This window comes from Ovis aries, chromosome 2 (genome assembly GCF_016772045.2).
Source record: "Ovis aries strain OAR_USU_Benz2616 breed Rambouillet chromosome 2, ARS-UI_Ramb_v3.0, whole genome shotgun sequence".
Classification (NCBI taxonomy): Eukaryota; Metazoa; Chordata; class Mammalia; order Artiodactyla; family Bovidae; genus Ovis; species Ovis aries.
The window spans coordinates 39,559,464-39,572,817 of NC_056055.1; the positions used below are offsets into that span (position 1 = coordinate 39,559,464).

Consider the following 13,354-nt stretch of genomic DNA (forward strand, 5'->3'; position numbering starts at 1 on the left):
TTTCCTGTGGTCATGTATGGATGTGAGAGTTGGACTGTGAAGAAGGCTGAGCGCCGAAGAATTGATGCTTTTGAACTGTGGTGTTGGAGAAGACTCTTGAGAGTCCCTTGGACTGCAAGGAAGTCCAACCAGTCCATTCTGAAGGAGATCAGCCTTGGGATTTCATTGGAAGGAATGATGCTAAAGCTGAAACTCCAGTACTTTGGCCACCTCATGCAAAGTGTTGACTCATTGGAAAAGACTCTGATGCTGGAGGGATTGGGGGCAGGAGAAGAAGGGGATGACAGAGGATGAGATGGCTGGATGGCATCACTGACTCGATGGACATGAGTCTGAGTGAATTCTGGGAGTTGGTGATGGACAGGGAGGCCTGGCATGCTGTGATTCATGGGGTCTCAAAGAGCCGGACACGACTGAGCGACTGAACTGAACTGAACTGAACTGAGCATGGCTCCACCCATCAAAGCAAGACCCAGATTCTCCCATGGCTAGTCCCTCCCATCAGGAAGCTTCCACAAGCCACTTATCCTTACCCATCAGAGGGCAGACAGAATGAAAACCACAATCACAGAAAATGAACCAAACTGATCACATGGACCACTACCTACATAACTCAGTGAGACTATAAGCCGTGCTGTGTAGGCATGAGCGACCCACCCAAGATAGACGGGTCATGGTGGAGAGTTCCGACAAAATGTGGTCCACTGGAGAATGGAATGGCAAATCACTTCACCATTGTTGCCTTGAGAACCCCATGAACAGTATGAAAAGGCAAAAATACCTTGTTAATCAAAATCTAAGAGTATTTCTTTGTGGACTTAAGGGCCAGAAAGAGCTCTTGAAAAAGACCCTAAAGCACAAAATGGATGCATTCCTATTTAAAACAGGACAATAGTGGCAATAATGACCAATGACAGATTCAGAGTTAATATTTGTTGACACCTAAAATTGACAATGGATTAACATCTCGGCAGACAAGGTACTCCTGCAAATCATCCACATCAACAATAGCAGCCGCAAGAAGTATTAGCAACAACAATCACCAAGGCCGAGAACCCAGTGGGAAAATGAGCCACTGGAGCAGACCCAGATGGTTAAAAAGTATCTGAAAAGATGCTCCCCAGCAGGAGCAATCAGAGAAACGCATATTACAACAGTGAGATGTAATTTCATAGTCAACATTAGAAACTCAGATAATACCAAGTTTCTGGTGCACTGTTGATGTAAGTCGAAATAGTCGTGAGGAATAAAAACAAACCAGAACACAAAATTCAACTATGCAAATGGAACTGAGAAAGTAAAATATGCATTCCTAGTTTCTAGATATATCCATCTAAATTTCTATTCCAATTTAAAAGTCTAATATTTATTTAAAAAATATAGTGACATTTCACATTTTTGGGAAAATACAGATTATGTAATAAATGCTATTGGTACACCTAACCATTTAGTTACAGAAGTTTAACTTCCCCCTCATAATGGAAACCAAAATAAATTCCAGATGGTATATAGTTGATATATAAATAGCAAATATGTTTTGAATAAAATAAGTGAATTAAATATTTAAATATATCTACAACTAAACTTATATTCAAATTCATCTTCTAAGATTTTGGTCCTTATTGTTGAAAGTGGAACCAAGACCACAACAAACGCATCTACTTATTTAGGGAAATTTTTAATGGGAAAAGAAATTTTAAAAAAAAGGTCAATATTTAAATTATTTTAGAATGGGGAAGGATTACCTGGCAATGACAAAAGGAGGATATTATAATGGAAAAAAAGGATGGATGTAACTACATACAATTTATTTACTTAGGCCGTGCCCTGGGGTAGGCAGAGCAGGGATGGAACCTGTGCCCTGGCAGTGGAAGCTCAGAGCCTTAACCTCTGGGCCACCACGTAGGTCCCAAACTACATATAATCTAAAGACACTTTTGTTTGTAGTGGGCTCAACTGATTGCCTAATCGGACTGCCATTTTCAACCCCCATCTCTGAGGCCTGTCACATAGAGGATGGAAAAGTGGGTACTTGCTTTCTCAGCTACCTATCTGACCATGGATACCATTTAACTTAATTCTAACAGAGGAGACATAAAGGATGTTTCTGGAAAAGCTTTTAAGGGGACAGAAACTTGTGGTACCTCTGTTCCTCTTGCTTTCTGCCTTGAATTTTTGCTATGGGAGTCTGCTACTGTATGAACCATCTTATTACCAAAAAGCAATAAACATGAGACTGAAAACTCAACATGCAAAGACAGCGAGATAAGCAGCAAAAACATCAGGTAGTTAACGGCATTAGTGAGTGGTATCCCAGGTGGCTCAGTGGTAAAGAATCCACTTGCAATGCAGGGGACATGGGTTTCATCCCTGGGTCAGAAAGATTCTCTGGAGAAGGAAATAGCAACCCACTCCAGTATTCTTGCCTGGGAAATTCCATGGACAGAGGAGCCTGGTGGGCTACAGTCCATGGAGTCACAGAGGGTCGGACACGACTTAGGGACTAAGCAACACTACCACCTAACTTGGGGCCATCTACCCTCAGATTTCTTGTTATGTCAGATATTTAAGTGTCTTTATCATTTAGGTTACTGCTGTTTTATTACTTGCACATTAAAAAATTTTAACTACATCTGTATCTGCCACCAAAAAATTACCATAAACACAATGAAGGGCAAACAAAGATTGGGGGAAATATTTGCATTATACATGATGAATTAGAATGCAACACCCTAAAAAAATGGGAAATTGCAACACCCTCAAAATACAGTGGCCAAAAAATGAATGAAATATAATTTCTCCTTATTGGAAATTCATGAAATATAAATAAGTCTCAAACAAAAGAACCAAAAGACATTGGCAATCTATCAAATTAACAAATTTTTAAAACAAGAAAATAACTTCCAGGATTGAGCAAGACTGAGTGTGGGGGCAGGGAGAGAGTAAATATTGTCTTTCAAGAAGACAATTTATCACTGTATTAAGGTTTAAGAAAAATGCATAACCCTTGATCTTGCAATTTTACTTCTAGGACTTATCTCACATAGTATGTGAAAAGCAAAATCTACAAAGATGTTCATCACAGTGTTATTTATAATGGTGAAAAATCAGAAATAACTTAAATGTTCAACAATAGCAATTGGTTAAACAATTAATAGTGTAACTTTTCTGGAAAATGAAATAGTATGCCAATATTAAATGTTACTGTAGGAAAATATTTAGTTGTATGGAAAATACACTGTATTAAGTGAGCAGAAAACTTACAAATCAGTATATAGAAATCAGAAAGAAAGGTGAGAGAAAACCTACTCAAATATGAACAACCAGTCTGTGTTAGAGTAGGCGTGATTATGAATTTCTTTTGTTGTTTTTGTTTCTATGCATATTTTTCTGCATTAAACATGCATTGCTTTTGCATAAAAGGTGCAGTTAATAAGGAGCTTCTAGGAGGCTTTAGTACTATGGGATATAAAATTTCCGGAACCTCTTTCTTCCCCCGGAACCCCTCCTTTTCTGCTCTCTGCGTCTGGTTTCTTTTCCCTCTTGTCTTCCCTGGTCAGCTTCGCTGAACACGGATTATAGGAAGCACTATTCGGGAGTTCAGCTCCACGGAGACCGAGACCAGCACGCAGCGTTTGGAGAGCCGCGTCCCCTGCGGAGCGCGCAGCGCACGGAGGGGCTCCCGGCTCCCTATCAATCAGCTGGTGATGGCCACCCCGACGGAAGGACTTTTCCAGAACTCCTTGCATTTTCCTTCAATTCTCTGGAGGTTTTCGCGATTCCAGCACGCCTGCCCGCCGGCAATGGCCCCATAGCCACCCGCGCTTGCGTTCGGGGGTGCGACCTGCCCACTGCTGCGGGTGGGTCCCCATCGCAGACTCCTAGGAAGTCCCAGCCCCTCCCCTTGGAAAGGCCCTATCGAGTGCCTTCCAGGGCCTCTGACACCCGGAGGCACCAGATAGGTTCCAAAGCACTTTGCTAGAGATATTTCCATGTTAAACAAACAGCAACAAAAATAGCGCCCACGCAGGGAACAGCCGGTGCGGGGCAAGGAACTAAGAAAAGCCAAGTCCGAAATCCTGCTCAAGGAGCTCACAGGAAGGGTGGGGTCAGGAGGGGTGGTGGGTGAAAACCACCCTCACAGGAGACTCACAGGCCCTCGTAACGTACAATGAGCCAATATCATCCTGCGCATTTTACCGATGAAGTTGGCGAAGGGAAACAGGCATTTATTGAACACCTACTATGGGCCAGCTACTTTCACCTAAGCTACCTTTTAGTCCATAAAGCAAATGAAGCCCTGGGGAAAGAAATAGGTCCATTTTACCACTAAAGAAACCGAGGTTCAAAGGAATAACACTCCCATTTTACGGATTAGGAAACTGAGGCCCCTAGGAGGAGGATCAAATGCCCAAGACCTCACCAGCAAATGCGTGGCTCTAATCTGGGTCTGAGGACACCAAAGCCGGAAGGGTTTCTCCTTTTTCACCCTGCTTCCCCCATAGGGACCACTTTGCGACCCCATAGACTGTAGCGCCCGCCAGGCTCCTCTGTCCATGGAATTCTCCAGGCCGGAATGATGCTGGAGTGGGTAGCCGTTCCCTTCTCCAGGGGATCTTCCCAACCCAGGGGTCGAACCCAGGTCTCCCGCAATGCAGGCAAGTTCTTTACCAGCTGAGCCACCACGGAAGCCATAGAAACCACTAGAGCGCCCCAACTCATCCCGCGTCAGAGCTGCAGAAGGTGCGGCACTCGAGAGGATTTTACTGCCTTTAGTCTAGCGCCCCCTATCGGGCTCAGCTGCCATTGCTCATAATACTGTTCAGGCGCTTCCCGGCCCTCGAGACAGTCGCCGGAGCTGACCTTCCAAGCAACTTGACCCCTGCTCGATTTCCTCCGTGAAACCAGAGTAAGTGGAAGTTCTGTCGCCCTTTCGAGGGTGGGACGGAGCTGCCTAGCCCGGTGTGCTCGCTATTTTCCCAGCCTGTTCAGAGGTTTCCTAACCCTGAACCCCGCGCTCTGAAATGCGTGTCCACCTCCAGGGAGATGTGGAGGGGTTCGCATTAGCCAGAAATGTAATTTCTAGCCCTCGGGCAGCATTTGAGGAGATCCTAGAGCTAGAAGTCCTGTTTACACCGTTAAAGACAACGTGAAAGCATGCCTTGTACCCAACTGCCTTTTCCCGATTTTGTCTCTTGCCACGGAGGTGTGTGGTGTGGGTGGAGGTGACGCTGAGGTGTGTGTGTGAGAGGAGATCGCCTGGTGCCGACTGGAATGATATTCTGACTGGTGACATGCTTGTAGCTGAACCCATTACCCCTCTCCACACACGCAATCCGAGGCGGGGGTAGGGATGGGGAGTTGGGAAGACAAGTGTATTGTGGGGAAGAAAGTTGGATCTGGAAGCCAAGTGTGCGTTTCAGAGGTTGGAGGAAGAGGTGACTTGTGCAGAGAGGGGAGTGGGAGCCTTTTGCTCACCCCTCCCCTTCCCTGGTGGCTCAGACAGTAAAGAATCTGCCTCTAGTGCGGGAGACTCCGGTTGGATCCCTGGGTCGGGAAGGTGCCCTGGAGAAGAAAATGGTTACCCATTCCAGTACTCTTGCCTGGAGAATCCCATGGACAGAGGAGCCTGGTGGGTTACTGTCCATGGGATCGCAGAGTAGGACACGACTGAGCGACTAACACACACACACACACACACACACACCAGATCGAGGAGGGGTTCCCTGGGGTGGGGGTCGCGATGCCCGCGGGCGCAGAGCGCAGGGCGAGCTCAGGGCCGCGGAGCGCGCGTGTACAAGTGTGTACGTGTGTGTACGTGTGAAATGCGGCCCGGCGGCACGGTGGAGGGTAAGCTCGGCAAAAATATGAATAATCAACACATCGCTCACACCTCCGCGGCGAGAGGGGAGGGAGCTGGCGGGTCTCGAGGGCTTTACCCTGGCGGCTGGCAGGTGGGGGCGGTGCTGGGACCATTAGGAAAAGACGCGCGGGAGGGGGGCGGGGGTCGCTTCGGAGGAGCACATGTTATCTTCTTCCTCAGCTAAACCGAGAAGCCGAAAAAAAAAAAAAAAGGGCCAGAAAGAGTCCCACTGAACTTTTTCTGTGTTAAGGCCTTAAGTTGCTCACCATTGTGTTGCCTTAGAAGTGGGACATCAGTAGGGATCTTTGTTCCCTACTTATCAACTGAGATGTCACTTGTCACCTCCCATTCTCATTTCATTCAACTGTAAAGTGGAGGCAAATAGGTCCGTCTTAAAGTGTGGCTGTCAAGTTTAAAGGTGAGAAAGTGCCTGACAGTGCCTGGCTCCGCAGAAGTGCTGGGTAAACGTCCCGCCTGCGTTCGTTTGTATCTTCCTTTCAGCCCTATTCTGTGGGAGACTTGCTAGATTGGGTCTCTTAATGCGGGTCAATTCGCCTTAATTCCGCGGTGACGGAGACGCCACCGCCTTGGTGCGCAGCTTCCTCCTAAAGGGGTTGCAAACGGCGGGCTTACCCCAGCACAGCCTCAAACCCGGGCTTGACGCGAAAGCCACCGTATCCACCCAGGAAATCGGGTCCCCAGGTGCGCGTGGAGGCCGCAACAGGCACTTCTTTCTCTGTGGATCACCTGTTCCCCAACACACACACACGCACCGTGGACCCTGCTCCGACGTCTGCGCTCCAAACGTCCAAACGCGGCTGCTGCTTTGAAAATTTGTTCAGCTGACCTTTCCGCGTCTCTGACTCGGCTCCATCGCTCACTCGGTATGCTCGGAACAAGAGAATAAGAGGGAAGGGTATTTCTGAGAGGGTGAAAGAGCAGGAGAGAAAAGAAGAGGAAGAAAAAGAAGAGGAGAGAAAGAGGAAGTGACTTTCTGGAGTTGTCGAATGTTAGGATAAAGCCTTCTGACTCCTTCAGTCCGTTTTCACTGGCCTGGGTATCACATCGTGTGTCTGAAAAGTGTTTTTCGTCGCCTCAGTATTTCTGCAGCTGTCCCCGCTGGAATCCCTTTCACTCTGAAAAAATAAATCAAGAAGAGAATCTAAATTTTTACCAAATTGTCTTTAAAGGGCTCTGTTTGGTATGACGATAGAGTCCTGAAATATTTGTAGCACATTTGTGAATACAGTAGTTCCTGCCCCTCCCCCACCCCGGGGACTTCTTTTATGAAGCTTTCAAGTCCAATTTCAATAAGAAATTTGGAGTGGAGTTGGTGGATTTGGATATTTAACTGATGCAGAGTTGAAATCTGAACTGGGAGGGAGTGGAGTTGGGTATTTTAAAAAATTATTTTACGAAGCATTGTGAGCTAAATATTGTCAGGGTTCAAAGATAGTGAGCCTGTCTATTTCTACTCAGACAAATAAAAATCAAAGGTGTCAACTAAAGCAAACAAATTGGAAAATTCACGTCCGAAGAGAGGTTTTCGGAGAGTGCCGCTTTTTTACATTTATAAAACCCAGACTGTCCCTGCGGATCGAATTCCCTGAGAACCAGTCAGGCTGTTTGTCCGGTTGCTAGACCTAAGCGCCTCGTGTGTGTCTGGGGGTGGGGGTGAATATCCGGCTCTGTGTGTGCGTGTGCGGGTGGGGTGGGGGTATGGGGGGGTGTTCTCACACCTTCAATTTCATCTCTGGGCCATGCTGGACGAGAACTAGGCCCAGAGAGCAATTTTCTAAGAAAAATCTCGGAACCTCTGACCCGGAGGAGAGACGCGGCGCCCAGGAGACTGGACCGAGAAACCGGGGAAACCGGCCTTAAAACCAACCGGGAGGAAATTGAACGTATCGCACCAAGATGCAGATGTGAAATTTGAACGCGTGGGAGGGAAACACCCGGGGGTTTCTTGGGAAGAGTAAACAAAAGAGGGGACAAGGGAAAAGACGGAATACCACGACTCCGACCTTGGTTTTGTGTAACTAGATGGTCAGGAAGAATTTTAATAATGTTCATCTCGGATTTTTCTCGACCCCGGTAAGGGGCGGAACGAAGCTGCCTGGCCCAAGCCCCGGAGGCGCGCGCGGGCTCCGCACCCCCGCCGGGCAGGGCTTCCCCGGGCCGCAGCTGCGCCTGCAGGGCCTCCGCACGGCTCGGGGCGGATTTTTTTGTGGCGTGTTCGAAAAGGTGGTTTGTTCGGGGGTAGCCGGAGGCCATCGAGATGCTAGAGACCCTCCGGGCGCAGCCACCGCGCCGCTCACTCCATCGTTAACCAGCGCTCATCCTCGGCGCGGGTGGCCGACTCTGCGCCAACCCCTTCCCCAAACCCACACAGACCTAATTAAACCCAACTCGGGTGGCAGAAACGCTCCTTGCTCCCGGAAGGCTGAAGCGCCGCCTTTCTGGGCCCAAGGCTGCTCCCCCCCGTTCCGTGCCCCTTCCAACACCCTCATTGCGCTAGCCAGGGAACTCGGTCCCAGCCTAGAGGGAACTTGATTGTCCGTGGCTCGAAGCCCACAGGGCCCGCAGCATCGTGGCTACCGTTCGCCCCGAAAGCCCTGCGCCGCGGTGACAGGGAGGGCACCTCTAGCGCAGCCGGAGAGGAGCGGAGCGGCTCTCCGCTACACCCAGGTCAGGGTCCCGGGGCCACGATTTTTTAAAACTGCCTCCTGGCTGGGCACTGAGGCCCCCGAACTTGTCTCTGGGATGTGAGGTGGGGGCGCCCGCCGTGCGGGGTCTTCTGGTTTGGGGCGGGCAGCAGGGAGCTGGGAGAATGAACCAATTCATTCGCTTCCTGAGGGGCATAATTTGGGTAGCAGCTGGTGCGGGAGAGAAGAGCCAGTGTCCTCGACCCTGGGTGTGCCCTTTAACCCCAGCCAACATGGGCCTCAGGGGCAGACGGTCCTGGCCCTCTGCTGCCTCGGGGTCCCTAGAGGCTGCGCTCCGTACCTTTTCTGGTACGCTGCAGGTCAGAGACCCCCTAAGGGTAAAAAAACAAACCAAAAAAATCGCCGGCCTCCTCCAAAAGTCTTGAGGGCCTCACGGGCTGTTCAACACTCTCCGCCAAGGAGCTCGTTGGCTCCGCTGGGCACGAACCGAGGATGAAGATGGGGGGTGGGTGATTACTTGAGGTTCTGAGAAATTTACAAACAGAAGGTAGAAGATTCCAGGTGTTTAGTTTTTTCAGGGATGAAATCACCCATAAAATCTGCATAAAATAGCTAAAACAAGAAGTAAGTTTCATCCTACAAATTTTTCCGCCCACCCTCCTTTCTTCTTTGGACATCTATCTTATTTGGCTTTTACAACAGTCCTGTTCCATAGTTCCATATTTTTATGCTCAATCGCCCTTCACCCCTGCCCTTCTCGTCCAACGACACCAATCCAGAGCCCTGGGGTGGAGGTGCCACAGTCGATACGAACCAGAGGTGGGGATTTCACAACCTTTATGGTCTCCCTACCCACACCATCAACCACCCCAATCCCGGGATCCGGGTTTGTGTAATGAAGTTCCGCGCACCCTCTCCCTCTCCGGGTCGGTTTTCAAGTGAATCTTCGAAGTAGAGCCCCTTGCGCTTCCCGAGTGCGTTCGGTCCACTCAGTCAGGTCGCGGTTTGCCCTGGGCGTAGCGTGGAGGCGCAGATCCATAGCTTTCTCAGGAGAGCGGCATTGCTGAAAAGTGCGAGCTTCCTGTCCTCCCACGCAAACGAGTTGCAAAGGCGCTGTGTCCTCTAGCGGCAAACTCTCGCAGTTCAATTGTGAGCGATCAGCTACACACTAAGGGATCTCGTTGGGAGTCAAGGCGCACTCAGATTTGCGTCCTAAGCGTGTGTTAGGGGGGTGGGGTGGGGAAGTCTCCAGAATGAAACCCAGGCTTTAGCCCGGGCCCTCTCGGTAATGAGGCTGGGAGGCCTGGGCACAGCCGCTCGAACTGTGCGGAACAGCTGATTTGTCCCCTCCACGGCAGATGGTCTTTGAGCACAGATTTGCATTCATTGTCTTCAAATCTGTTTTCGCGCTGGTGTTCTAGATTTCAGCAGCAGATCTATGCACAGATCAGAATACAAAAGGAGAAGCCAGAAAATAACACCCAGCCAGGAGGATTTTTTTTTTTTAATAGGCACCGCGAGCTGCCCGGCGTAGTTAAAAAGCCTTCTAGGGTTTCAGCTGTTTGGCGGAGCTTGCCGCCGCCTTCCGGCCTTCAGCCCGCGCGGCCAGCACCTTGGCGACCGCGAGCTTTGGGCAAAGTTTCCGCAACTGCCCCGCTGCCTCCCCGCAGCTCCTCTGCTGACCCCTGGGGGCTTCGGAACTTGCGGGGGGGTGTGTGGCGGTGGGAGAGAATGGGGACAGGAGGGAGCTCGCGGGACAAACGCCGGGCAGCTCTCGCACTCAGCCTGCCACGATCTGTCAGCAGTCTCTCATCTGCACCGGGTGCACTCAGGCTCGCGTCCGCCGGGGGGTATTTTCCTTAGCGCTCAGACCATTTCCCGCGACAACCTATTTATTTGAATAGCACTTGAGCCTTGTTCGTCCGCCTCCTGCCACCCCCTGACCCCGCTCCGCTTTCATTCATATATCCTTGTCTTTTAACGTGTAAACGGCTCACAGTCACCAAGTAACTCCAGGAGACTCGAACGGGCCCGTCCAGGGAACTGGGTTGCTTTTGGGAACGTTTGCACAAAACATTAAGTACATGTGGTCACACTCCGCTTCTTCCTAGACCTGCACACAGAACCCAAGCAGCCCTGGAAATGAATATGCCTCCCGCAGGCTACGAAAGTCCGCATTTAGAGGCAGGCTCGCTGAAGCTTCCAGCGGCCGTGACCAGACTTATCCGGCGCGCACCAGCCGGCAGGGCCAGGCTACCCGATTTCAGGGCAAGATTTGTGGGCCCCCCTCTCACGCGCGCGCGCGCGTACACACACACACACACACACACACACTCACACGGGGTTCGGGCTAGGACTCAGCGCCCGCAGCTTTCTGTCCCCTTTCACCTCCCGGACTACAGGCAACGCCAAGCGTGGCGCGCGCCGCCTAAGGACGTCGACCAGGCCTGCTCAGCGCCGGCCAATCCCGAGCGTTCATGCAAATGAGGCTCCTAATCGGGCCTCGGCTCCGCCTTCCGCGGCCTGGGGCCGTAGTAACCCATTCATGGGGCAGGCGCGCGGTTGTAACCCGGCTCCGCAGTGTTCGCAGCCACCGCCTCCTCTCGACTCCGGGTCTTCCCCTTCCTTATACTACCGATCCTGTTGGGGATTTTTTTTTTTTAATTTTTTTAAATTGGAGCGGTGGGGAGGAGCAGGGAGGGGGGGTGGGGGACCAGGAGGAAGGGGAGAGATTAGGCAGCCATCAATCTCCTCCTGTTTCTCCCAGAACAGGTGATGCTTCAAAATTGTGATCACTTTCTGGAGGCAGCGCTGCCACTGGAAGGATGCGAGCGACCTAAGGCGGAGGGCCTGAGGCGGCAGATCTGAACTTGCGAAGGATATAACCCAAACTTTAGCTACATCAGCCCGCACCTCACGCGTGGAAGCAAAGGACAGGTTATCTTTTATTATTTTCCCCCAAGAGAGACTCAAACTTGAGCACTTGATCCCGTTTCTTGGATTGCTTCTGGAGGAGACGGCTTGGTAGCAACGTTGGGAAAAGCGAGGACAGGGTTGTAACTCATTTTTTTAAAGCGACAGTAGATAAGACTTTTTAAATGTTTGGGATCCAAGATACTTTAGGAAGAGGACCAGCTCTAAAAGAGAAATCGCTGGGCGCCGAGATGGATTCGGTCAGGTCCTGGGTCCGAAACGTCGGCGTGGTGGACGCCAATGTCGCCGCGCAGAGGTAACGGGATGGCCGCAGAGTGATTCTGCTCGCGATCTCTCGCCTGTTCCCTCTCGCTCTCACTGTCTGTCTCCGTGTGTCATCCCCCTCGCTGGTCTCTCTCTTGCTCGTTCTCTGTCCTCTGCATCTGTCGCCCTGGCCCCGCGCGCTAGGGCTCACCCTCCGGCCAGCAGGTCGCTGCTGTTAGGGGAATACTTACCCCTCCGCCAACACTGGAGTTTCTGAACTGCCTGGGTTCCCCACTCCTTCTCCGCAGACTACTCTTTGGGAGGAAAAATAACAAAGTAGTATCTGATGCTTCTCAGCTTGGTCCCCAGTCCTGGCAGGCGGGCCGGGCCAGGAAAGGAGAGTGAGGACCCAGACCGGCGGCAGCCGGAGGGGAGCCGGCTTCCCGGCTATTCTCGGGTTTCGTCTCGCTCCTTGAGAGCGCCTCTCCTCCCGCATCTTGTCGGGCGATTCCTGGAGGCCCGGAGCCCACGGCCAGATGGCGGCGGCGGCGGCTGGAGGAGCCGGAGAAGCCGGAGCGCGCCTGCCGGGGAAGGCAGATCCGCCGGGCGCCCAGGGAGGGGCCAGGCTGGAGGGTCCGGGCACAGAGATAAAACAGTAGACCAGACGCACAGAGGCGGGGGTGAGGAGGAGAGAAGAGACTAAGCAGAAAAGACGGGGAGTAACAGTAGAAGGAACCACAGAGGGAATGAAAGGAGGAAGGAGACGTGAGGCGAGCGCAGGGGTGACAAGCCTCTAGTTATACGAGTCCCTGAAGTTGACTTTGTTTTGAGCATCCTTGTGCCGGGGGTAGTAAATGCCTTGTCTAGGCTGCCACTCAGTGAAAACATTCTGGTTCCCCTCCCGCATCACCACTGTGGAGCTGAGATGTGTGGTCTCCACGACCTTGTCTGCGGGAAACAGCTCCTTAACGCCCAAGAGTCCACGAACTTCTTCCCATGCCTGCAGCCTCTCTATCGGCTCTCCTTGCCAGCGCCCTCTAAGTTCCGACACCGCGCGGAGAAATGACTCCAGTCTGGGCCAGGACTCCAGGTGTCCCGGTTAGAGCGAAGCGGGCCGCCACCCTTGGAGGAGAGGAAGCCAAAGTCGCTTCGCTCGGGAGACCCGGACAGGCGGCAGCTCCCTCCCTCTGCCTCAGCCCGGGGGCGCCAGTGTCCTGGAGCAGATGGCTCGCTGCGGCGGCGGCGGCTTTCCTGGCCGTCTGGGGGACTCGCTGGGCTGCGGGCCGAGGGAAAACAGGCAGGACCGCAGAGCGGGTGCCTCGGGGCCGTCCCTTAGTCGACCTCTCAAAAGACACCTCCTCTACTTTCCTCCTTTCCCCGATCCAGTAATTGTTAAAGTTGAAGCAGGCAGTCCGATGGGGGATTCTAGTCAAAATCTTACGCTCTTCAAAAGAGTGAAAGTAGTCTCGCGCCCCGGGGAAAGACGCCCGGCGACCCCAGCGCCCCGAGCAGCTACGTCCATCTGCTTGCTCTCCTGGGCGCCGGGTCTCCCGTTAAATGTGATCTGGCGGCCAGTTTGTCTCCGGCCGCGACAGGTCGGCGGGGAGGTGTGTGCACAGACTCAATAGGCTCCAGGGCATCTCCCGGT

The 13,354-nt window shown here is 51.7% G+C and overlaps 1 protein-coding gene across 1 annotated transcript in view; it reads left to right on the forward strand.

Moving 5' to 3' along the window:
- The first annotated feature begins 11,054 nt into the window (after positions 1-11,054).
- The window catches only part of EBF2 (EBF transcription factor 2), a 220,288-nt gene continuing 217,988 nt past the window's right edge, over positions 11,055-13,354 (forward strand). The window contains exon 1 of the mRNA XM_004004175.6: positions 11,055-11,758. Within this exon, the coding sequence (XP_004004224.1) occupies positions 11,628-11,758 (131 nt within the window). The 5' untranslated portion in view covers positions 11,055-11,627. The remainder of the gene's footprint in view (positions 11,759-13,354) is intronic.